Below are 27605 nucleotides of genomic sequence, written 5' to 3'. Positions count from 1 at the left end.
AAGCACGCGCAAGTGCCTTCAATTAGGCTGCGATCGCGTTACCCACGCGCCCAGTCGACCCCCCGCTGCCAACCCGCCTCCCTCCTAATATCGGGCCCCTGGAGTCGGCAGGCACTGCACTTCTGAATTGTCATTAGTTGCTGATGCCTTGTGTTCTTGAAGTTTTTTTTACCACTTGCAGATAAATATCTGAAGTTTTATGCAGTATGGACAAAGTTTGGAACAAAGTAATGCCATTCAACTCGAAGTCAATTCCTTCCATAAATCATGTACAATTGACACTACTGTGGACTTTTGTGCTCTCCCGAGAGGGGCATCAACACAGGTAAATATTGAGACAAGATCAAGTTCTGTCAATTTTCTCACTCAATAACCTACAAAATGTATCAGTGTAAGTTAGAAGCCACGTTGTTGCTCTGACTCCTGAGCACACCGCAGCCAGGAGCTAATCCCAAGTCAGTTTAACTTCACATCAGGTGCAATCCCACTGTAAAGCTGAACATTATAAATGTCCTCAGACTTTCTGGGAACTTTAAAACCGCCGGGGAGAAGACCTCTGCACATATACATGTATGAAAGTGCAGTGCTCTTTTGTCACTGAAATCAGTGTGACCCTTGAGGTACGCCTGCAGTACGACTACAGTCTGTTTCAGTGAGAGCGCTTCATTCTACTTTTTCTGTTTTAAATAACAAGGCATTTAGTAGTCCATTCTCTTCAGCGCATGTTTCTTCTCATTTTGCAACAGAATCATGTCATGTAATATAAACCTTACATTACGAAATGCATTCCCTTTGACCTCAATCTCAGAATCCAGAAATGACTTCCAGAACAACAAGTTCCTGTTCTTATCTATTTCATGTCCTTTGAAATCAGGTTTCCAGCCAAACTTGACAAGTTCAACATTCATAAATATAATTAACGATGAAGTTGGACAATCATACAAAGTGATGAGATCACATCCAGAAATAAAATCAACAATGCTTAACAAAATTACCCTTCAAACAAACAGCTTCCTGTAACAATCATTTATCCACAGCCTCCTACTGAAGCAAAGATACACTATCATCTGCAAGCGCAATGTCGCTTACAAGTTACCAAACAAACACAATGGACAACCTGTTATCTTAATCAGGAAAAGCAATTTGGCTATGAACCTTGAAGCAGTCAAATTGCAATTTACATCACTATACTAATCTTAATAATCAAAGAACATCTTAGTTTTAATGCTTAAACTTTCAAATACCGCACGACCAGTATTTTTAAAAGGCTACTAGCAAAACCATGTATTTGCGATACTCTGTAATTGAGAATGGAACCATAGATTGTTCACTTATTCCTTCAGTTTTAAGGGAGTATGTGAGGGAGTAGGAATTTAACATAAATATTGAGAGAGAAAATAAAGAACTCTGGCACATCTTTTCATTACTTGCAACACACCCTGTTCAGATTAAAATTTTCTAACTCGCAGATATTCCTAGACTGAATCAAACATATTAACCGGTTTAAATATAGAACAGTCTACTTATGTTTACTTAAGCCGACTCTTTTCTTCCCACAGAACTCTCAGATTAAGTTTCCGTTCTTTAGATGTTTACAGTTTTATTGCATTACAATCTGGTATTGGGAGCTTCCAAGTAAAACTGTTGTTCTTACGGAGTCCAGGAATTACTTTCGAATATTACACAAATTAAATTATTTTCCTCCGTGTAACAGATTGTGACTGTTTCTTTTTCTTTACAATTTTCTCACGAGATCTAAAACATTTTTATTCATAGTACTCATATTATTAGGGATCAACATTGTTAGCATTTCCTCTCTTGAGGGATATTAAATGATTTTATGCTGAGCTGCTTGAAATTTTTTGGAACTTTTGTAAACATCTGTTTGCCAAATTTTAATGTACTATAGTAAAACATGCACATAGGAGGAAATTGGAAACAAAAACTTTGTCAGGGAAATATTAAGTATTCATACAGACGTGACTGTCGATAGGTTACATCCTTTAACAACCAACACCCCAAATATTGAATTAGGACACACTCTATTTTCTGCTATCATATTGTATTGTTACAATATCGCTATGGTGTAAGGGTGAGATGAATAATATAAATGTATTATTAGCAACACCAATGATTGTAAGCGTTACACAAGAGGAAATCAGAATTACACCTCAACTTTACAACGTTAGATACTGATAGAGTTTTCCAAACTGCTATTTTAATTCTCTGTTGCTATTTTGTATAAATCAATTACAACCTATTTTAGCCACTCCTTCATCTCGAAGGGTAGGGCTCTCTTGCTACAGACTCCTTAATAATAGCCCATCTGATCTTTATCAGCCAACAAGGGATGTTTTGTGAACAAGAAACATTTTCCTGTTGATTCTGTTCTTGTCCCTCCCTCTCTCTCCTGTCCCCCTCCCCCCCAAACATCCTGCAATAACCTGTGGAATATGTCCGCAAAAGATAGAAATTGAAAGGCAGTTGAATTTGAAGGACTATTCCTGGTATTTTTGTGTGGCACCTCTGAATAAAGATTACTTCCCCTGGCTTTGTTAACTTCACCAATCATTTGGGAAAATTCTTGACAGGCGAATAGTACTGAAATCACTGTTCCCTCTACAAAGGGATGGAGGGGCATTTCAGTCACCTCTGCCTCCAGTTTCAGCACAAGCAATAATAGCGTAGATCTCAATCAAAATGAAAATAAATTGCTACGAGTCATAGATGTGAATCAATAATGTGCTGTAGATACCAAAGTACAAAAGAAGCTAGAAGATAGAGTAACTATGCATACAATTTTATGTTAATTTTTTAAAAAAATATGGGAACTAAGAGAACATTTAATAAGATGCATACTTAGAAATGAAAGATTATATCAACTCTAAAATGTAGAAATTATTTGAGGCAACTCCAATATGGTGGGAAAATAGTTACTCATTATGGTTGAACAATCTAAAACATGCTGTATATTTTAAAGGAATATATTCCATAATAGCGTGCAATGGCCTTTGATAATGATTAAGTTCTGTTTCACAGTGTACCACAAGGTGGCAGGCTTCCTAATCAGGGCCATCTTCTCTGTGTTTTGAGGCTTTATGTGCAAACCTAACATTTCACTGCTCAACCTCAACTCCCAGCAAACCTTGCCACTCATCGCTTTCACAAACATAGATAAGAGAGTTGCAAATACACTGAAAACTTAAACATTTACTGTTATTACCAGAAAATCCTCCAGGAAGTCTTATCAAAATAATTACCAGGGCTCCCAAGGATAATCGGCTTTGCACAAATCCTATTAAAGGAACAATTACTCATACAATTATATATATATATATCTATATACGTGAAAAATACTGAAATACAAAAAGAACAGATGTATCATAATATACTTCATCCGCTCACAGCTCTGAATGAAACTTTTCTTTTATTCCTTTGAATTTATTCACCCCAAGAGTGTATTAATAACCAGTAGAAAATCTACACACCAATTAAAATGATGGAATCAGCAAGTCAATTTTCCCAATGATCAAGTTAGAAGAACAACCTAATTCCCAAAATTCATAATTGGAATGGGTGTTCTGGCGAGAGTGGTTACCTGTTGCCAAGGCCAAAACCAGACCGGGGCAGGGCATTAGAATTTGGGATTCTAAGATGTTGAATTCATTCATCCAATGAGCTCAAATAATTCACTCTGTGCATTTGCCATCATTCAAGTTTCTGGCACCAGAACTGACAATAATCTTTTTGCACTGTGAATGTGCAGATAACCATGCACATGCAGAGAATTGTTTTCTGAACTCCACCCCCCTCTGAAAACCAGACTTTTAATGTTCAATTTCAAAACAGATGTGTGGTCACCTTAATTTTGGCTTGTAGGTAACTATAAGGCATATGCAAGATGTACTTGCATTATACGTGGCCTGTTTCTGGTTGCTCAAGATTGCAGCACTCTACGTGGCCTATTTCTGGTTGCTTATGACTGCAGGCAATGTGTAACTGAACACATTTTCCTCACAAATCTGAATGCTGACATGTTTTGACTAATTCATCAGCCCAAAAATGACAATATATAAGAAAACAGCTTTTGGCTAAGTATTTTATGTAAACTATGTATAATTTAATAAGATATAAAATGTTTTTTATATGTACTCAATGCAACGTAATATAAATAATCTTAAAAACTGAATAGAGTACACAATGGGTAGCAACAACATATGGAAAGTAAATCCCCTCCAACACAAAGACTACCTACTTCCACTTCCATAACATCACTCACCTCTGCCCCTACCTTAGCCCATACTCGGTGTCCTATGTTTTAGATTACGCCTCTGTGAAGCATCATGGGACATTTTTCTATGTTAAAGGCGCCACATAAATGCAAGTTGTTGGTGTTGAGTAGCATGAAATCACAGAGATCACAGAATTGCTAATCCTGGTACCTGTGCTCTTTAGGTATTTTGATTGCTAGTTCTTTTGAATTCATGTAACAACAACTTGCATTTATATAGTGCCGTTAATGTAGAAAAGCATCCCAAGGTGCTCTGTATTTCCTTACAGAGATGTAAGGAAAAACAAAGGAGAGATTAAAGGGAGAAGCAAAATATTGGTGAAAAAGGTGGGTTTTCAGGAAGATATGAAAGGAGGAGAGGGGGATGGAGAGGCTGAGGAGGGTGGGGTAAAAGAAAATTGGATGGAATGAGCTGTGAGCAAATACGCATTTTTTGAATCAAAACAAAATGCCCAGAATCATGAAAGCAATTTTACTAGTGAATAATAACATCTTACAATTCTCTTCACAAAGTATAATGCTAAAAGGAAATGATGTGCATCATTAGTTGCATCCTCAGCTGCCTTCTCTTCACCCAAACAGCTTCATTCAGTTTTCTGTACAGGATGAAAACAACTGAAGGTGCATTCTCCATTGATGCTATCTATCAGTTTGGAAAGAAAATAAAGTGCCAAACAGAGATAATGGCTTCATGCATCATACCAAAACTGCAGGAAACTGGCGTGGACATTTCTGGGTTTTAGTCTAATTTTGAAATTCATTTCCGGGGAAGTTATTTGGTTTTTACTCTAAATCTGAAGGCTCATCTTTGAGCCACCATTGCATCTTTTATCCCCCCATACCAATGGACTATAGCATAAATCACACTTAAACAATACACTTGTTGTGAAACTCTATCTCATTATCAGTAATGACAGACCCTGTGACCACCATTACTTCCACCTAGTACTGTACATCTCTAGGTGGTCACTCACCTGACACAAACCAAGAAAGAAAGGGCAAAATCTACTATTGTACAGCAAAGATGTTTTTCATGGTTCAAGTGGATGTAGAGTAAAAATGTTAACACCCGAATATAGTTTTACTAAAATCCCAGCAACAATGCTGTATACTTACTGGCTGCCTTTCCTTAGGATAAATTGCTCATCATTTTACATATTTTTGTGCTGTCTCGGGTTTGGTGAAGAGAGTGGTAGTTGGTGGCCTGAAACGCTTGAGCTGCTGGCCATCAGTGGGCAGATTCGCTAGGAGCAAAGACCAAGATTAAAAACCCTTCTGTTCAAATCGGGTACAAAACTTGAGTCATAATGAAGAAAAAGTGAACAGCTGCAGCATGGCAACAAGTAGAAAGGAAAAATAAACACCTATTTAAATGTTGGGTGAGCTGCAATTTCCTCTAGCTAAACATTGGGAAAACTGAAACCATTATGTTCGAGCCCTACCGCAAACTCCATTTCTCTCTCTAGCCACTGTCTCAGGCTGAACCAGACTGTTCTCATCCTCGCGTCCTATTCAATCCCAAGCTCAACTTCCAACCTCATATACTCTCAGTCTCGAAGATAGCCTACTTCCATTCCCGTAACATTGCTTGGCTTTGCCATTACCTCAACCCATCTGCCACCGAAACCTTCATCCACTTCTTTGTCACCCCAAGACTCAAATATCCTTGATCTGCTGAGTGTTTCCAGCATTTTCTGTTTTTATTACAAATATCCCATGATTCCCTGGCCAACCTCCCATCTTCTATAAACGTCAGCTCATCTAAAGTACTTCTGCCCATATCCTATCCTGCACCACGTCTTGCTCACTCAACTACTCCCTGCCCCGCTGGCCTACATTGCCTCATGGTTCCCCAACACATCAAATTGAAAACTTTTATCCTTGTGTTTAAATCCCTCCTTAGCTCTGCCTCTTCCTATCTCTAACCTCTTCCAGCATTACATCCACCATCCCCTCTTCTGAACTCTCTGTTCCTCTAACTCTGGTCTCTTATACAACCGCCCCCCCCCCCCCCAACCCCCACCCCACTCACTTCTTCATATCATTGGTGGTTGTGCCCTCAGCAGTATATGCCCCTCATTGTGGAATTCCCTTCTTAAATCTCTCTGCCTCTCCACTTCCCTCTCCTGCAAGCTTTTGATCACTCCTCTTAATATCTTCTTTGGCTTGGTATCCATTATTCTGATTGTGCCTCTGAAGCACTTTGGGACCTTTATGTTAAAGGGCTGCACATAATGTGACTTGCCATTGTTCTCGTTAACCGGTGGGTAATGGAGGTGAGGTATGCCCAGAACTGCATTCTTTTTTGTTTTAAGGTATTTTCTTCCTTTCCTGTTTCTTGGTCTTCCTGTTCCATGGACCACCTGTGGCTGGGATTGACTGTTCTCATCACTCTGCCAAAGCAACTACAAGTGGCTGTGAGGAGATGCCACTCTGCTCAGCAACTTCCCATAATAATTATAAACTCAATGAACGGAGAAACACGTGTATGAATGTGTCTCACAAATTTAGTGAACATAGGGATGATGCAGTACTCCAAATTGATGGAGTATCACACCATCCTTCAGCTGCTCTACAATACTATTTTTTGCTTCATTATCTAGCCCTACGGTTCAAACCAAAAGCTCTTATGTTAGAGAAATAACCGCACACAAAGAATAAAAAGTATCCGCAGAAGTGTTACATAAAGCTATAACAGTGGCCATTTCACTTCAAATAAATTCATTTTGTGAACCTCTTGAACATAAGAAATAGGAGCAGGTGTAGGCCATACGGCCCCTTGAGCCTGCTCCGCCATTTAATAACATCATGGCTGATCTTCGAACCTCAACTCCATTTTCCCGCCCGATCCCCATATCCCTTGATTCCAAAAATCTATCGATCTCAGTCTTGAATATACTCAACGACTGATCATCCACAGCCCTCTGGGGTAAAGAATTCCAAATATTCACGACCCTCTGAGTGAAGAAATTTCTCTTCATCTCAGTCCTAAATCGCCCACTCCTTATCCTGAGACTATGCCCCCTAGTTCTAAACTCTCCAGCCAGGGAAAACAGCCTCACAGCACCTACCCTGTTAAGCCTTCTAAGAATTTTATACATTTCAGTAAGATCACCTCTCATTCTTTAAATTCCAGAGAGTATAGGACAATTCTTCTCAATCTCTCCTCATAAGACAAGGGGGTTGGAGTACAAGATTAAGGAAATATTAATACAATTGTACAGGGCTTTGGTGAGACCTCACCTGGAGTACTGCGTACAGTTTTGGTCTCCTTATCTAAGGAAGGACATACTTGCCTTAGAAGCAGTGCAACAAAGGTTCACTAGATTAATTCCTGGGATGAGATGGTTGTCCTATGAATCATAGAATGGTTACAGCCCGGAAGGAGGCCATTCGGCCCATCGAGTCCGTGCCAGCTCTATGCAAGAACAATCCAGCTAGTCCCACTTTCCCGCCCTATCCTAGTAGCCCCTGCAGATTTTTTCCTTTCAAGTACTTATCCAGTTCCCTTCTGAAGGCCATGATTGAATTTGCCTCCACCACCCCACCCCTGGCAGTGCATTCCAGATCCTAACCACTCGCTGTGTAAAAAAGTTCTTCCTCATGTCACCTTCGGTTCTTTTGCCAATCATCTTAAATCTACGTCCTCTGGTTCTTGACCCTTCCATTAAGTTTCAAGGGAACAGTTTCTCTCTATCTATTCTGTCTAGACCCTTCATGATTTTGAATACCTCTCTCAAATCTCCTCTCAACCTTCTCTGTTCCAAGGAGAACAACCCCAGCTTCTCCAGTCTATCCACGTAACTAAAGTCTCTCATCCCTGGAATCATTCTAGTAAGTCTTTTCTGCACCCTCTTTAACGCCTTCACATCTTTTCTAAAGTGTGGTGCCCAGAACCGGACACAATACTCCAGTTGTGGTCGAACCAGTGTTCTATAAATTTCAACATAACTTCCTTGCTTTTGTATTCTATGCCGCTATTTATAAAGTCCAGGATCCTGTATACTTTTTTTAAAAATCGCTTTCTCAACCTGCCCTGCCACTTTCAACGATTTAAGCACATAAACCCCAGATCTCTCTGTTCCTGTACCCCTTTTAGAATTGTGCCCTCTGGTTTATATTGCCTCTCCTCGTTCTTCCTACCGAAATGTATCACTTCGGATTTTTCTGCGTTAAATTTTATCTGCCACGTGTCCGCCCATTCCACCAGCCTGTCTATATCCTCTTAAAGTCTAATCACTATCCTCCTCACTGTTCACTACACGTCCAAGTTTTGTGTCATCTGCAAATTTGGAAATTGTGAGGTGAGGTTGAGTAGAATGGGCCTATACTCTCTGGAGTTTAGAAGAATGAGAGGTGATCTCATTGAAACATATAAGATTCTGAGGGGGTTTGACAGGGTAGAGGCTGAGAGGTTGTTTCCCCTGGCTGGAGAGTTTAGAACTAGAGGGCATAGTCGCAGGATATGGGGTCGGCCCATTTAAGATTGAGATGAGGAGGCAATTCTTCACTCAGAGGGTTGTGAATCTTTAGAATTCTATACCCCACAGGGCTGTGGATGCTGAGTCATTGATTATATTCAAGGCTGAGATAGATAAATTTTTGGACTCATGGGGAATCGAGGGATGTGGGGATCGGGCAGGAAAGTGGAGGCGAGGTTGAAGGTCAGCCATGATCTGATTGAATGGCGGAGCAGACTCGAGGGACCGTATGGCTTACTCCTGCTCCTATTTCTTATGTTCTTATGACAACTCTTATGACAATCCTTATGACCCTCTCATCCCAGGAATCAATCTGGTGAACCTGCATTGCATCGCCTTTAAGGCAAGTATATCCTTCCTTAGGTAAGGAGACCAAAACTTTACACCGTACTCCAGGTGTGGTCTCACCAATGCTCTGTACAATTGTAGCAAGACTTCCTTACTCTTGTATAAAAGGCCAATATACCATTTGTCTTCCTAATTGATTGCTGTACCTGCATGTTAACTTTCTGTGTTTCGTGGACAAGGACACCCAAATCCCTCTAAACACCAACACTTTACAGTTTCTCACCATTTAAAAAAATTCTGTTTTTCTATTCTACCTACCAAAGTGAATAACCTCACATTTCCCTACATTATACTCCATTTGCTGTCTTCTTGCCCATTCACTTAACCTGTCTATATCCCTTTGCAGACTTTGTGTCCTCCTCACAGCTTACTTTCCCGACTAGCTTTGTATCATCAGCAAACTTGGATACTTTACACTCGGTCCCTTCATCCAAGTCATTAATACAGATTGTAAATAGCTGAGGCCCAAGCACTAATCCTTGCAGCACCCCACTAGTTACAGCCTGCCAACCTGAAAATGACCCGTTTATTCCTACTCTCTGTTTTCTGTCTGTTAAACAATCCTCTATCTGTGCTAGTATATTACCCCCAACCCCACGAGCCCTTATCTTGTGTAACAACCTTTTGTATGGCACCTTATCGAATGCCTTTTGAAAATCCAAACCCAAATCCACTGGTTCCCCTTTACCTGCCCTGCTAGTTACATCCTCAAAAACTCTAATAAATTTGTCAAACACGATTTCCCTTTTAAAACCATGTTGACTCTGCCTAATCATATGATTTTCTAAGTGCCGTAGCCACTTCCTTAATAATGGATTCCAGCATTTTCCCGCGACTGATGTCAGGCTAACTGGTCTGTAGTTCCCTGTTTTCTCTCTCCCTCCTTTCTTGAATAGTGGTGTTACATTTGCTACCTTCCATCTTACTTGGAGATGCTTTGTGGCACTACATAAATACAAGTATCACTTGTAGGACATTGGGAGGGGGTTACTAAGAAATAGTTGGTTTTATAAACATTTTTATAATAGTTGACATTAAAGTATTAAGATGTTTGATATCTAAAAGGAAAAAAATTATTTGTATTTAAGAATGTTGATATAGACCCTCTACATAGATTTCAGAAAGTTGTACCTTTGAGCATTTATTTGGATTATGAATTGAAATGGTAGTTCTTATGGTGAAAAGTTCAGCCTCGAAAAGCTGCCTAAGTCTCAGAATTATTGCCAGCTATTTCAAAGGAAACATCTGTGATGGAGAAACAACAGCTTGAAGCCCCTGCAGAATTCAATAGTTGTTATGCTAAAGTGCAATAAACAAACAAACAAACAAACAGAGACCCTGGGTTAGTGATAACATATTTCTCATCATGCAATTGCTGCTCTTAAATATGATTAATTATTGTTATCAGATGTCTGTGACAAGACAATGAAGACACCGAAATATTTCCATCAGGGCCCCTATATTACTTCAGCACCTCAATACCAACTTTGGTGGCCAACCAAATTCTGCAGCATGAGGAAATAATTCTGCAGCAAGTCTGGCCAGAGTTTGAGGATCTCTCAATCTCAATCATATTTTTAAAATACCCCCTCAATAGTAGAATAAATAGTCTTCAAATAATGGGGTAGAAATCACTCGGAACGGTAAACCAACACTGCTCAACGCTCCATAGATTTATACTAACCCACAAACTTACTGTGGTCTTTTCTTTGGGCACTTCCTTGAATAGGAAGCGGAGAAGAGGCTGGCATCAGATCTGGAAAAAGCGAGAGGAGCGATCTGTTCTCCTCGGCCAATCAGATCGCAGCATTTTTGACAAGCTGCGTTCACTGTCTCTGCAGGCTTGCAACTTTAAACCAGTTAGTGAAAGGTACAACATTTTAAATCAATGTAAAAACAGTTATAGACAGCAAAAAGAGAGGGTAAGAAATAATTGAATTAAATAAAAGAGACAGAAGGGAAAAGTAAAAAAAAATTAATCTTTTTAATTTTTGAAAAGGTTTTTTTAAAAAATGACCAAAAACTATTAAAATAAGGAGTAATGAGACTCCACATTTTTAAAAGTTAATTTTTAGTGGTTTGGCAGTCATTAAGACTTACTGTGCTGTTAAAACGTAGTTTAGACCTGTATTTTTAAGCGTTCCTGTTTGGTGGCATAATTAGTTACTTTCCAGCTGGGCAGATAAGCAAGTTGCCGCTTTTTCAATGATTTCTCTGATTGCAGCGTGTGATGCCCCTTTATTTTGAAGCTGTCGTATCATCGGCAAACCGCTAGGTCCAGATTTCTGTGTTTTACCACGCATGTGCGAACGCCAGAACTTGCTCCTCCATTTCACCACTAACAATGGAAGGCGCTGATGAGCTCTCCGTTATTTCCCAAGCGATTTCTGCCCCATTATATAAAACACATTACTAAACTGGCGGCTTTTGTTCAGAAAAATGGGCATTTTAAATAGTTTAAAAGAGGTTTACTGTGCTGACCCTCTGCGATACCCATCGGCTGCTCAGCTACATACAGTAATAGCTCCTGCTCAACACCTAGCCACCTCATCAGACTTTCCACCTAGCCAGGAAAAACAACTAAAATGGCTGCTGGCTCAACTGGTTGCTCTTTGTTTAAAAGGGCTCATATTTACAAAATACTGTCCAAACTGAGATTGCATTTCAAATTTGACTTTCAAATTAAAACATTTCACCCAGTGTATCTGAAGTGTCAGTGAGCCCAGTGCTGCTTACTGACGGACAGATAAAGTAAGTAGCGGATACAACATTCAACAACGTGTATTCAAATCACTGATGCCAACTAGGAAATCCATTGTTGAAATCCATTGTAGCAATTCAAAAAAAAATGTAATGCTGATGTTGTGTTTGCCATACTAGGAAATATAATTTGTAAATACTGGCACAAAAACATTTAGAACACAGAGGTTCAGCAGCACATCAGGGGCTCAGAGGCTGCATTCAAGCATGTACAAAGTCAGATTGATTAAGGAATTAAGATTAATAGTTTTGGGGTAGACACTCTGTGTGCATTTCACATCCTACACACTTTACCAGTCTAGCAGTAGCCAATACTTGATGTTTTATATCTGAATGGTGTCAGGTAGTACAGCCCATGGCAACCCCTTGCCAGATTCCCGAAATTCAGCTATCGGGCAGACCCAGGACTGGATTTAGAAAATTTGGCAAGTTTACATTAGCAAACAAAAAGAAAATCTGCAAATACTTCTCAAATAAAAAACAGAAAATGCTAGAAATGCAGAGCATGTCCATTAGCATCTGTAAGGAGGAAAGAATTTAGCATTCACTTGCATACCTGTCTTCCTGCAAACTGGTGAATAGCTTGACATTGCTGCCAGTTGTGTAACACACACACTTCAGGAACTGGTGGCTCAAACAGCCCACTGACACCAATATAAAAACAGCCCCTGCTACTGGACTCAATATTCACTCCTGCAATCATTGGTGCACTGTGCCTGCAGTATGTATTATCTGCGATGTAGGATGCAGTACAGCACCTCCTTCCCCTTAGACCTCTACAACTGAGGACAAGAACAGCATTATGGTGGGAACACCATCATCTCCAAGTTTCCCTCCAAAGTCACACACCATCCTGTCTTAGTCGTAATTGCTGATCTTTCCTTGCCGCTTGGTCGAGGGAGCACCATCACAAGGATTGCTGTTGTTCAAGAGGATGGCCCATCACCTCCTTTTCAGGCCAATAAATGCAGCTTTGCCAGCACTGCTCACATGCCTAGAACAAATTTTAAAAATCTAGTGTCGCTACAAAATCAGCTGGCTAAGTACGAGGGATCAATGGGATTAGATAATGCCCCTGTATTTGACACACTGCAGATGAAGTACTCAAGGTGTGAAATGCAAGAGGAATAACAAAATGCGATTGGGGATTTTAGAAGACCATTTTCAGGGACCATTTTGGATTAAGTACTGGTACAACAGGCATTGGTTCCAATTCAATCACAACAGGGAAAAGGCGGGGAAAGAGTGGGGAGAAGAAATTCCATGCCGTTTTCTATGGTTATAGATACAATGAGCACTCGGACCCTGGTTTTAATATAATTGTTCCTAGAATAAAGCTGTATTTGTATGACTTTTTTCCTGCAGAGAGTTGAGCACATTCTATGTAGCTTAGTGTTGAGTCTAAAACCATAAAGAAATAAAATGAGTAAAACACCTAGGTTTGTACTGCTTTCTTAATTGCCTGTAATTTCTTTCAAGTAGAGTGATTAATCTTATTCACAATCACTTACTGTATGATATCAATAGTATTACCAAGGATTTCTATTATGCTACCCATGGGTGTACAAACACCCAAAACTTGTATAAATGGGACTATTTGGCAATGCAAAACATTGATTAAATTATATGGGGAAGATTTTAATTTAGTATTTCTATAAACTAGGGCAATAATATTTATATTTTCTGTTTAAAAGACTCATCAGAACATCACTTAAAACTGGACCTAGAAAGTCACATCCTATGCAAATACAAAATGATGCGTTGAACCCTCTCATTTTTTAGGTTTTAAGTTGAGTATGCTACTGGTATATAGTGATCACGCTCTAAAAATTGAATTGTTCTTGAAATGTCGTATCAAGATGTTCAACTTTGTTTTTGAAACAATATTGGCGCCAGACAGCTGAACTGAGAAATTATTACCATCACTCCTGTAGCTTTAATCACTTTCTGTCTCTGCTGCACATTTTATGTAGGAAACCAATCATTTTCCTTACCAACAAGAACATAACAGTCAGACACAATGTTCTTTTTGGTGCTTTTTAGGGGCGGACGCCATATGGTGAAGAAAAAACCAAGATTTATTATCAGTACTTCCAACTTCTCAAATTATAGACAGACTAAATTCACACAACTGAAATAAGCATATAAAGGTATGTTAAATAAAATATCAAAAATACTCCACCTGTTAAAACCCAGTTTTGTCTTCAGTCCCTACCACAAACCCAATACCCTTCCCACCCATTCTATCCCTCTTCTTGGTCAGTGTCTCAGGTTGAACCAGATGGTTTGTAATCTCAGCGTCCTATTAAACCTCAAACTGATCTTCCAACCACATATCCTCTCCATCAACAAAACCGTCCACTTTCACCTCTATAAGATCGTATGCTTCAGCCCAGTTGCTGCTGAAACCCTCTTCCATGCCTCTGTCACCTCCAGACTTCACTGCTCTATCCTCTGTTAACTTCAGTTCATCCAAAACTCTGATGCCCATATCCTTCCCCCGAACAGTCCCACCCACCCATGTTCTTTCTGACATACACTGGCTTCCAGTCCCTAATGTCAAAATGTTTTAATTCTCATGCTCACATTGACTTCAGCAGTTTCTAAATAGCTAGCTAGTAACATTGGAAGCTTGCTAAGAATTGTCCAAGGTTTATTGCCCTTTCTATAACAGATATTTTGGAATTGTAAGTGTATTCTGACAAATGTGCGGCTTTCTATGCCACTGGCTCACCTGACCCCATGACAGAAACCTGGCTGTGCTTGAACATTGCCTCGGTCTGCCACTTACCCCAGGCCCACAGGCAGTGTTGTGTTGCAAACTAACTGGAATGGGTTTCTGTTCTTCAGCAATGACAATGATGGATTAGTCCTTGCTTTGAGCAGGTACCTCTGCCAGAGGCTCAGAAGCCTTTCTTCCATTGTTTGGAATCAACAGATATTGTCCAGATATGTCGAGCAGATCCAGCAAGGGAGGTGATATGCTGCCCTGATTGCTTAGTTCTGAATCTGTGCCTGACTTGTAGTGCAACAGGCTAGCTGGCCATTTTCCAAAATTACAGTTTAAGGTAAGTTCTGAGGCTGATTCAGTGCTTTCTTCCCCACAGAGGACTCACAATTGGCCCAGCCTGGCTAATGCCTTGGCAGTAATATCATGGATGTGCCACATCCAAGCCATATTCAGGTCATAGAATCATAGAAAGGTTACAGGATGGAAGGAGGCCATTCGGCCCATCGAGTCTGCGCCGGCTCTAAGCACGAGCAATCCAGCTAGTCCCACTCCCCCGCCCTATCCCTGTAGCCCTGCACATTTTTTCGTTTCAAGTACTTATCCAGTTCCCTTTTGAAGGCCACGATTGAATCTGCCTCCACCACTCCCTCAGGCAGTACATTCCAGACCCCAACCACTCGCTGCTTAAAAACGTTTTTCCTCATATCACCTTTGGTTCTTTTGCCAATCACCTTAAATCTATGTCCTCTGGTTCTTGATCCTTCTGCCAAAGGGAACAGTTTCTCTCTATCTACTCCATCTAGACCCTTCATGATTTTGAATACCTCTATCAAATCTCCTCTTAACCTTCTTTGTTCTAAGGAGAATAATCCCAGCTTCTACAGTGTATCCACGTAACTGAAGTCCCTCATCCCTGGAATCATTCTAGTAAATCTCTTCTGTATCCTCTAAGGCCTTCACATCCTTCCTAAAGTGCGGTGCCCAGAACTGGACACAATACTCCAGTTGTGGTCGAACCAGGTGGAAAGTTACGCTGCTGGTCTTGATTAATTTTGACAGCAGCCCGATTCAGCTACTTACCTGGATTTGCCTATTTACAGCAATGGCCTCAAAGAAACACTGGGGTAGATTTTCAACTGGCATTGTGGATCGGCTGCTTGTTATGGACACTGCCCGATTCACATTTCCATTGATTTCAATGTGTTAAAACATACCGCTGAGCTCCTAAACTACAAAATCAACTACATTCTAATCATTACTAAATGATCTCATCAGATAAGCTAAGTACATGTTGGGACAAAATGCTGATGACTAATTTGTTTGTAAAACACAACTTTTTTTGGATTTGGATATTCTGATGACAAAATGATGAAAAAATCTCGTCCGTTTAATAGTTAATATGATATAGCTACACATCATGCAATGTAATGAATTGTGAATGAAAAACTGTAACCTGGTGATTTTATTTATTCTTTCCCACCATCTGGGCTATATATATTGTGACAGAGCAAATAAATCTTGTCCAAAATGGATACAAACTCATAAATAAATAGTAAAAATAAAACCATCGGTACAATACGTAACGCAAACAGATTTGTTTGACATTCTTCCAGTAAGCCTTACATAATTTGAACACAGAAAAAATGTTGAGGTTGTAAAAAAGGTGTGTGATGAATGTGGCTATTTATAACAAGTATGGCGCAATGAGATTGTGACAAACTCACAACCTATGCTGTGTGACAGCACTATCAAAATTGCAAAAAAATCTTTGGTAAATATGTATTTGGTAATAAATAATATACACAGAATAATAGATGATCATGCTGAATTAAAGACATTTTAGCACAATGTGTATTGGCATGGTCTACCGAGACTCTTATACATTTGTAATTATTCCGTAACTTTTCATTTATGAAAAAGGTCAGTGTTATGGCATTGCAGTTGGATTAAATAAGTGAGGAAACTATTGGCAATAAAGAGTAATATTCGTATTGCTTGTACTGTAGTTCCTATAAAGTATGATGTCTGATGTCAAAAGCACAGAATTATAGAACAATGTGCTTGTACTGACATAAAAGTATGCAGATTACATTATGAGAAAAAAATCAAATGATATATGTGTACGACAATTGATGCCATTTAGTAATCTACAAACCAATATATGATTAAGGAGTTCTGATGTTGAAAAAGTGAAATTTGAGCAGCTTGTTAATTGCATCCAAATTTCAAGAACACAAAGGTGTTGCAACTAACAGATATTCATTTTTTGATGGTACACATTAAAATTCTGTAATCCTAGGATATGAATACCTGAACAAACAAGCTTCTGAAGATTTTAGAGGGCCAAGTTTCCTGTACATAGTGCCCACGTGGTGCGTGAAAAATGGAAGCTATGCACAGGAACATTAGGTACTAATGCTTTGCCCCCAAATTGCACCACAGCTAAATTTCCTGAATGGCTTTTCAGGTGGTTGTAGGGGATGGTACCTGAAGATGGTACCTCAATGTAAATTGCATGTACGAAGCGAGTCCCAGGAGCCCAAGTCTGGAAGCCCAAGGAGATCTTGCAAAGATGTTAGAATGGTTACAATGACATGGCAAAGGCATGCATTTCACATATTCCCAGTGCTCCTGGAAAGAATGCACGAAAGTTCTTCTGATAGGGTGTTATATTGAAGTAAACTTCAGCTCTTCCAAAACCTTGCTGCCCATATTAAGTCCAGCTCACTTACCATCCTTGTCCTTGCTGACCTACATTACCTATTGGTCCTACTGTGCCTCAAATTTAAAATTCTCATTCTCGTGTTTAAATCGCTTGATGGCTTCTCCCCTACCTATCTCTATAATCTCCTCCAGTCCTACACCACGACCACCACCTGCACCCCCCCAACACACTATTGGTGATTGTGCCTTCAGCTGCCTAGGTCCCAAGCTCCAGAATTATCTCCCGAAACCCCTCTGCCTCTTTTAAGACCCTCCTTTAAACCCAGCGCTTTGACCAAGCCTTTGTTTAAACCTCCTAATACCACCTTCTTTGGCTCAGTGTCTATTAATTGCACCTCTGTTGAGCATCTTAAGACATTTTGCTATGTTAAAGGTGCTTTATAAATGCATTTTATTGTTGTTGTGGAAAGAGCCTTGGGATACTAATCCATTGCTGAGATGTCCTCCTGCTCCTCCATCTGTATGGACATTGCCCCCCCAACAGCATTCACTGAGAAAAATCAGCCCTTAGACCTCAGAGAGGTAGTACTGGTTTTACCATTACAGAGTGCAAATACTAGGCTTGTGATCAAAAGAAATGCAAATTTCATCACATAAATAGAAAAAACTTACAAAGTTATTATGATGGTAAGATATAAACTATGCTACTTTTACATGATATACAGTCCCAACCGCATATAGTAGGCACGGTGTCAACTCAATTTGCCCACTATACGCGATGGCCAGTGTATACAAGAAATTTTTAGAAATCACAGACGGAATCTTCATCCTCTATCTCCATGCCCCAAATGATCCAAACGGAAGGGATATATATACCGGTCTGGTCAGTTTCACCAATAGTGTTGGAGAACTGAACGGGGACGAAGTATGCAGCAGCACCATAACAAGGCTTGATTTGCCCAAAATAGTAGGCGCGTTTAATACAGTTTAAGCGGCGCCTTTGTAATTGACACCTATGGTAATGGCAAATGGTGAGCGCCATTTGTCTGATACAGGTGGCTGTCCAGGATAAGCAGGGACAATGTAAGTGGTGGGGACTGTAAGTGATACATAATGGCCCGGAATTTGCTCTGAAAATAACAGCGATCCTAACAGGGCTCACTGTTATTTCAGGGCAAATGAAAGAGCAGCTTCCAGCAAACGCACATGTGCAGTCAAACACGGAAATCCGGAAGTTGCGCTACCAGATGCCCTGCTCCTCCGAAAGCTGCACGGGAAGGACAGCTCGCTGGCTGGATCACCATTCAAATGGTTGCAATGGCGCAAAGTTCCTCAGCTGCCCAGCTGGAAATGAATTATTTTCACCAGAAAAAGGTACATCCAGTTTTTTTAGTCTAACCAAAAGTTTAAAGGCATTAATGACTGCCAAACCACCTCTCTGGGGCTGAAAATTTACAAGTGTGGAGTCTCATTCAGTCAAACCTTAATTGTTATTGGACAACTAAAAATTTTTTTTACTTTTCCTTTGTCTCTTTTATCTCTGCCTTTTAATTCAATTTTTCATACCGTCTCTTTATTTCACTTTCTGTAACTGATTTCACATTGAATTTACTATTCTAACACTTTCTGGTTCGATGTCTGAGTGGCTGATTAATGATGCTTCAATCTGATTAGTTATGGGGATATATAGTTCCTTGTCCCACTCACACAGCTCACAGATGCTCAGTAGAGGACGGTACACTTCTTCTGGCTACACCCATTGCAGGAAGATGGTGCCCAAAAGCCCATGGATAGGTTGTGGGTAAGTTTAAATCTAACAAGTGGCGGGTGCCGTTCATTCACCGCTCAGCGCAAAATCCGGGCCAATATAAACAATGAAAAATCAACTTAGATAAAACTCACAATTACATCACTGCATCTGTGGGTGTGCAAGTTGTATGTATTTTTCATACGCCCTTACTCAACATGCATATTCTTTATTGAATCTTACGTTTCTACGAAGAATGTTTTGAATGCAGTTTTACTCTAAAATGAGCACGGTTGGCTAAACTCACAACTATTTTATTATTCATCAGTGAAATGAACATTTTTTTCTGCAATCACAGTAGAAATCTCCTTAACAACATTATAAAATTTGAAGCCATAGATTCATTCTGCAAGTCAGCCACAAGTCTCTTTGAAGTATTTTACAGTACTATTTTCAGTTTAACAAGGGTTTCAATAAAAACAGTTTTAGCTTTGAACCAAAGTCCAGCTGAAATTGCAATTATAGGAAAATGTTAAATGGCATCCTGAACCATCTACCCATGAAATCAAAAAGAGGTAGAAGTACGTTACACTTGCCTCGTTTATCTTTCAACAGATTAGATCTAGCAAAAAAAATAAAACATGAAGACTCATCTAATTTTTATTAGATCAAATATATAAATCAGATTTACAGTGGAATGTCGATTCTTTGCTATAATGGAGAGGACCTCCTGCAGATAGTTTGGAGTCCCCAAATGACCATATGCTGCTGACTGCTTTGTCTGCCCCCATCCACCCACTATAGTTCTCTCCAACAGCACTCACCTCCATTACCCCAGCTGAATGCCAACCAAGGCCCTCCAGCTACAAAGGTGAACACTAAATGAAGTCTGGCAAAACAGGTAGCCTGACTTTCAAGTTTGTAGCTCTGCTAAAATCAGTGTTGTGGAGACTCCCTACAGGATAGCTGGAGGTGAGCAACTACATCCTTCAACCTCCATCTCTGCACCTGGAGGCTTGTGGTTGACAGCAAGGGAATACTTTTGGCTAGTTCTTTCAGGTTTGGTGACTGGAATAATGAGCAGATGTGTGTGAGCTCTTAGCTGGCCGATCAGCTGATTGAACAGATGTTGCAGTGCCATCCCATCTTACCAGCAGGAGCACCACGCTCGAAAACAAAAAAATTCTGGCAGCCTCTATTTTCATTGGTCTCCCATTATCTGCTAAAATTCTGTATAACAAGGAGGCAGATAATTGAGGCTCCATGTAATATGAAAAGTGACACTTGATGAAGAGGTGGGTGACACAAAGTTTTGTTGGAGTGTTTGAAAGCTTCTGTACAACTGGAGACAGTCATGTCTCCACAACCCAACCCTCAGAAGTCCGTTTCATATATTGGTCACTCTAAATGAAGAACTTCCCAACATCAATCAGAGTCTAACCATCTCCCCTTCACAGTCAATGGCATTACCATCGCCGAATCCCCCACCATCAACATCCTAGGGGTCACCATTGACCAGAAACTTAACTGGATCAGCCACATAAATACTGTGGCTATAGGAGCAGGGCAGAGGCTGGGTATTCTGCAGCGAGTGACTCACCTCCTGACTCCCCAAAGCCTATCCACCATCTACAAGGCACAAGTTAGGAGTGTGATGGAATACTCTCCACTCACTTGGATGAGTGCAGCTCCAACAACACTCAAGAAGCTCGACACCATCCAGGAAAAAGCAGCCTGCGTGATTGGCACCCCATCCACCACCCTAAACATTCACTCCCTTCACCACCGGCGCACCGTGGCTGCAGTGTGTACCATCCACAGGATGCAGCAACTCGCCAAGGCTTCTTCGACAGCACCTCCCAAACCAGTGACCTCTACCGCCTAGAAGGACAAGGGCAGCAGGCACGTTCCCCTCCAAGTCACACACCATCCCATGGAGGTGAGTGCTGCTCGGTTAAAATCCTGGAACTCCCTACTTAACAGCACTGTGGGAGAATCTTCACCACATGGACTGCAGCGGTTCAAGAATGCTGCTCACCACCACCTTCTCAAGGGCAATTAGGGATGGGAAATAAATGCTGGCCTTGCCAGCGACGCCCACATCCCATGAACGAATATAAAAAAAATCGCAAGTTTGTCTTTTACTTGTTTGAGTCTGGGCCTCTTTGTCCTATTATCATGGATTAGTTTGAAGGAGTGATCTGAATCTACCTTTTCTATATCATTTACTATGTTATACATCTCTACAGGGTCACGTTCTGTTACCCGCTTTCAAGGGAGAAAAACCCAAATTTTGGTGCTGGGCATCAGTCTGGTGGCTCTTCTCCAAACTACCGCCAAGGCTTAAATGTTTCTCTTGTGCCCCAGTGATCAGAACTGGATGAATTATTTAAGGTGTGGTCTGACCAGAACACTACAGTTTAAGCATGACTTATTCTGATTTGTGCTCTATTGTTTTCTCCATATATACTTTGTGTTTTCTGTTCCACAATGACTGGACATGTTTAGCGTCAAGTTTCTGAAACCTCCAAGGTCTCTTCCAACTTAGTCGTACGGTATTTCAACATAGAATACTTATAGTCACTCTTTTTTTCTCCTTATGTACCACACTACATCTGTCCATATTACTTTTTATCTGCTATTGTTCCACCCACTAACAATTTGTCACTCATTTTGGAGTTCCCGGGGAGTCTCTTCAGATTCAACAGCAGCTTCTAATGACTCATCCGAATTTTCAGTTTCTAAATCCAAGTCTTTAATGTAAATTTGAAACATTGGTGGTCCCAATACCAATCCCTGGGGCCCTCCATTCAGTACCACTCCCCACTCCAATATAACTACTCTAACAAGTACCTGCTGCTTTGTACCCTTCAGCCAATTTCTTATCCATTCCCATCTGAATTCCCGTGCTTTAAGCTGAACTTGTAGTCTTTTGCGCAGAACTGTCAAATGCTTTTTGGAAGTCAAGGTACACCATCTAGTAGGGCCTCCCATAGACTACCTGGGATACTAATGCCTCAGAAAGTCGAGGAGGTTAGTCAGGCATGAATTTCCCCTACTGATTCCATGTTGGCTGCTGTTTACTGGCTTATCATCATATTGATATTCCTGAAGTGCACTCCTGATAATCAATTCCACTAATTTACCCAGTGTTGAAGTGCGTCCATAGTTGTCTGTCATGGATTTTTGTCATTTTTTTTTGAAAATGAACACATTTCCAATCTGTTGGGCCCTCCCCAATGTTCACTGACTCCTTCATAATGACAGTCAACAACTTAGAAATCTTATTCTTTATCTTTCTCAGTACTTGGGGGATAGATGCCATCCATTCTTGGAGCTTTATTTATGTTGAGCCCTTTTAGCCTGTCTAAGACTTCCATCTCATTTATATTAAAGTTGTTAATTCTACTTGGATTATCGCTATTTCAAGAGGGCATGTTGCTAACATCTTCTCCAGTGAATACTTGGAGGAAATAATCATTAAGTGTATTAATTATCACTTATGCATTCTCAGTTCCAGCGCTGTTAGCATATTTTAGGGTTCTCATCTCTTCTCTGACTGCCCTCTTACTATTGTAGAACTGAACACGGTTCTCTGTCTGAACACGGTGATTGCCTTGGCAACGGGCAGTTGCAGGGGCAGTCTGTAAACACCATGTATTGTTCAATATGTATAAATGCGTAGGCTTCAAGGAGATCCTGAAACATTTGCCTGAGGAAGGAGAAAATCTCCGAAAGCTTGTGAATTTAAAATAAAATTGCTGGACTATAACTTGGTGTTGTAAAATTGTTTACTATTGTAGAACTGAAAGAATTTCATGCATTGACAGCTAATTTACAGAACAATGTTAACACACATTGTTCAGTTCACACATTGCTCTGGTTAGAGATTTAGTAATCAGTTCAAAATGGAGTCAGAAAATGGCTAATATTTGATGTTGTTTGAAGAATATTTCAGTACTTACTTTAATAGCATATATTGGAGACGGAGGAGTAGGATTTGAAACTCAGAGCAAAAGTGCGTTATTAAAAAGGTCATTGGATGTACATGAAACACATTTCTAAAGTCAAAAAAGCTGTAAAAATGACATGCTTGTTACACTGACCTTGCGAATGCCGCATTGTTTCACACTATGTAATTGTGTAATCAAGAGGAGACACTGGCTACTCACACTGTAATGGAGGGAGGAAGGCGGCTGACAGAGCTTTAAAAAAATGGTCAAACAGACAGGCTCTGTTTTACAATACTGCATGTACCATGACCCAATACCTTTTTCAGCTCAAAGGAGCTGAGGAGCTGACAGGGCAATCAAAAGATGACAGAGTGACAAGGGACAGAACAAATCTAAATAAGAAGTGTCCAAGCTGCAGTTATACTGGGACTAATATGGAGAATTACAGATGGACTCTTAAGGTTGGTACAGTGGAGGTCAAACTGGCACTATTACTGCACATCTGCACTTTTGATGCTGCTGTGATACCAGTATAACAGGAATAAAGCAGTCACTACCCTGCAGCAGATCTTGCATGACATTTTATTTGACTTGTTCAAACTTACATAAGCTGGTTAAATTATCTGTGACATTTTATAGTTTCTTTTTGGTACTATATATACACCGAAGATTACAGTATAATAAAATGTTTATATATTTTGAATAATTCCATAAAAAGCATGTCACTGCATTAATTAAATTGTTACTTTTCCCAATTCACATTTTTTTCCACAGACTACTTATTTCAGAAATGGCAAAACTCCACATTGCGCAGGTTTTCTACATTAAGGGAAAATACAGTTTACTCTAAATTTGCAAAATCAATGTAACGGCTTTTTTCATTTAAATGCATTTCTATAATTTTAAGTTACTTTGTACTTTCTCTCCTTCCTCCCCTTGCCTCCAGCTCTCCCTATAAAACATTCTATTTGTTGGCCAATATAACAGACAAGGGGGCATGTTCCTAGACCCCCTCTGCTCAAGTCATCTGCAAGAACAGTCTGGAATGAATTACCCTCTGATTTTCTCTCTCTTCCTGTGGGAAAGCTTAAAAAAAATTATTTGCTCTGGGGGATGAATGACGCTGACAATGCTGCATTTACTGCCCATCCCTAGTTGCCCTGAGGTGGTGGTGTTGGGCCTTCTGCTTGAACTGACCATCATTTTCTGATCCTTCCTGGCTACAGGCGTGGTGCGCCGGAGGATTGGAAGACTGCTAACATTGTACCATTGTTTAAAAAGGGAGGAAGAGATAGACCGAGTAATTATAGGCCAATCAGTCTAACCTCAGTGGTGGGCAAATATTGGAATCAATTCAAAGGGACACCATAAATCATCATTTAGAAAGGGAAGGTTGTGTCTGACTAACTTGGTTGAGTCTTTTAAGGAGCTAACAAGGAGGGTCGATGAGGGTAACGCGTTTGATTTAGTGTACAAGGATCTTAATAAGGCTTTTGACAAGGTCCCACGTGGCAGATTGGTCAAAAAAGTAAAAGCCCATGGGAGCCAAGGGAAAGTGGCTAGTTGGTCCAAAATTGGCTCAGTGGCAGGAAGCAATGGGTAATGGTTGACAGGTGTTTTTGCAACTGGAAGGCTGTTTCCAGTGGGGTTCGGCAAGGCTCAGTATTAGGTGCCTTGCTTTTTGTGGTATATATTAATGATTTGGACTTGAATGTGGAGGGCTTGATCAAGAAATTTGCAGATGATACAAAAATTGGCTGTGTGGTTGATATTGAGGAGGAAAGCAGTAGACTGCAGGAAGATATCAATGGACTGGTCAGGTGGGCAGAAAAGTGGCAAATGGAATTCAATCCAGAAAAGTGTGAGGGCAAACAAGGCAAGGGCGTACACAATAAATGGGGGGATACTGAGAGGTGTAGAGAAACAAAGGGACCTTGGAGTTCATTTCCACTGATCTCTGAAGGTAGCTGGACAGGTAGATAAGGTAATTCCGAAGGCATACGGAGTACTTTCCTTTATTAGCTGAGGCACAGAATACAAGAGCAGTGAGGTCATGCAAGAACTGTATAAAACATTGGTTAGGTCACAGCTTGAGTATTACATACAGTTCTGGTCACCACATTACAGGAAAGATGTGATTGCACTAGACGATGCAGAGGAGATTTACGAGGATGTTGCCAGGGCTGGAGAATTTTAGCTATGAGAAATGATTGGATAGGCTGGGGTTGTTTTTTTTGGAATAAAGGAGGCTGAGGGGAGATTTAATTGAAGTATATAAAATTATGACGGGACTAGATAGAGTGGATAGGGAGGACCTCTTTCCCTTAGCAGAGGGGTCAGTGACCAGGTGGTACTGATTTAAAGTAATTGGTAGAAGGATTAGAGGAGAGCTGAGGAGAAATTTTTTCACCCAGAGGGTGGTGGAGGTCTGGAACTCACTGCCTGAAAGGGTGGTAGAAGCAAAAACCCTCAACTCATTTAAAAAGTACTTGGATGTGCACGTGAAGTGCCGTAACCTACAGGGCTACGGACCATGTGCTGGACAGTGGGATTAAACTGGATAGCTCTTTTTCGGCCGGCACGGACACGATGGGCCGAATAGCCTCTTTCTATGCCGTAACTTTCCATGATTCTAACTGCTGCAGTCCTTATGCCGATGGTGCCACTACAATGGTGTTAGACAGGGAATTCAGGATTGTGACCAAAAGACGATAAAGAAAAGGTGATATATGTTCAAGTTCAAATGATGTCCGATGGGGTGCCCATGAAACTTCCTGCTCCCATTCCTGCCCCTGATGGCACAGCTCATTGGAGTTCACCATGTAAAACTGCACCCTTTCACTCTGTAGCTTGAAAGCAGCAAATTGCTGCATCGCTGTGTCATCATTCCTGTGCAAGTTAGGGAAACAGTGTAAAAATAAACTACTCCAAATATAATATGATAAACAACTGACAATGTTGGACAGGGAAATAAGTCTAGGTGGACAACACTTCGAGACAGCTGGAGCAGCCGTGATGTATCAAACAGCCTCTTTCTGTGCTGTAAAATTCTATGATTCTAAGTGCAGGTAGAAAGCCTGCTGCATCTGCTTCAATACAATACTGAACTGTAACACACTGTACAGACTTAGTTCCATGTTAGAGGGCCAGTCACTTGATTTTAGAGGTAAAACATTTAAAGAATTTATAGTACAATCAGTAGAACAGTTACAATTATCAGTGATTCTTCTACTCAGCCATCGTTTTTTCTCTAAAAAGTAACCAAACAGTCTTACCACTAACAGATTAATCTTGATACGATAAGATTCCAAGTGTGCACGTATGCATGACACAGTTAAAATACCTGGATACAATATTTGCCTACAATTGCTTTCAGAAATATCACGCGCTTTCATGACAGGTTTCGATCAGTTTACCTTTGTATTATGTTAACCCCCTCTTCACTAGGATATCCTTATATATTGCACAGATTTCCAAGAAACATACTCTGGATAAGATTAACCTGTAAATAGACTTAACTGTCAAACATAAAACATGAATATACGCACCAGCCACATTGATAAAAAAAACTTTATCAGACTTGTGAATGGTTAAAGTGAAACAGAGTGCATAAACAAATGTGATGCTGTTTATTTCCTTACATCTTTTATAGATTATACAAGAGGAATTGGGATCAAATGGAGGCCATGTGATACAAGACTTGTATATACAGTATGACAGACTAACTGTGTTATTCATTTAAAACTTACTATCAAATTTGTCATGTAGTATTGTAGCTCTGAAGTACTTAATATCATCAAGACAAATTTTAACTGCATCATCAAACTGATGAGGCATTCCATGGTGATAAATCAGTTTTCTCCTGCAAATTCTTTCCCACGTTCACTATTTCTCTCCGAGCTTCAATGACCGTTATAGTGTAGCTCTGGAAAATTACAAACTATAGAGCACATTAAATAGTTTTGGCAGATATGCTGATTCGCCAAATGAACCCTTTCAAAAACAGGTTCTAGAAAGTCTACTTAGCAACCACATGCAGTCTCTTTTATAGATAACAGCCTAGATAATAGATGAAGATTACTTAACACACTCGTATGACACACTCTGCCTGTCATTTTAAATCAGGCGTTAACCCGTTTATTTTAAAATATATGGCAGAGGAATGACGTAACAACATGTTAAACATTATCATCACTAGTATCGCAGAAATAGCCTCAAATCTAACATATTAAATGGGCTGATGGCTCCCTATAGCTGAGCAAGTTTATCCAATGAGTAGTTGAACCTCACAGACTAAGAAGGTCCTAAGTTTGATCTATTTCTGTGCTGAGTTAGCTGATTTCATCCAGGGCTGCAGTAGGATCACAACTGGACTTAGCAACCTTGTTGAAATTGGACAGCAAGTGACACCAGAATTCGGTTTGATGACTAAGCCGTGATGGCTTACACACACATAAAGGTCAATTGGTTGAGGTACCAGAGGGAAGCCAGTACTATGGAACTGTATCCCTTCAGAAGAGGAAGAAAAGGAAAAAATCTGGCTGGAATTTAAAAAAAATTAAAATTCATTTTAGGAAGATTTTTGGTAACTCAAACCTTAAATAAATACTAGTTGACTACCTGACGGCAT

General features: G+C 40.2%; 1 protein-coding gene across 3 annotated transcripts in view; it reads right to left on the bottom strand.

Moving 5' to 3' along the window:
• LOC137332897 (transmembrane protein 33-like) overlaps nt 1–27605 on the bottom strand; it is a 120347-nt gene that overhangs the window by 28970 nt on the left and 63772 nt on the right. Inside the window, exon 7 of one of the 3 annotated variants that reach the window (XM_067996898.1) lies at nt 23322–25864. The exons of 1 other annotated variant lie outside the window; for it this stretch is intronic. In XM_067996898.1, the coding sequence (XP_067852999.1) occupies nt 25624–25864 (241 nt within the window). In that variant the 3' untranslated portion in view covers nt 23322–25623. Of the gene's footprint in view, nt 1–23321; nt 25865–27605 lie in introns of those variants that run through there. One more of the 3 variants, XM_067996897.1, reaches the window with a different exon arrangement.

This window comes from Heptranchias perlo, chromosome 15, assembly GCF_035084215.1.
Source record: "Heptranchias perlo isolate sHepPer1 chromosome 15, sHepPer1.hap1, whole genome shotgun sequence".
Lineage (NCBI taxonomy): Eukaryota > Metazoa > Chordata > Chondrichthyes > Hexanchiformes > Hexanchidae > Heptranchias > Heptranchias perlo.
This window is presented reverse-complemented; position numbering and strand designations above follow the sequence as displayed.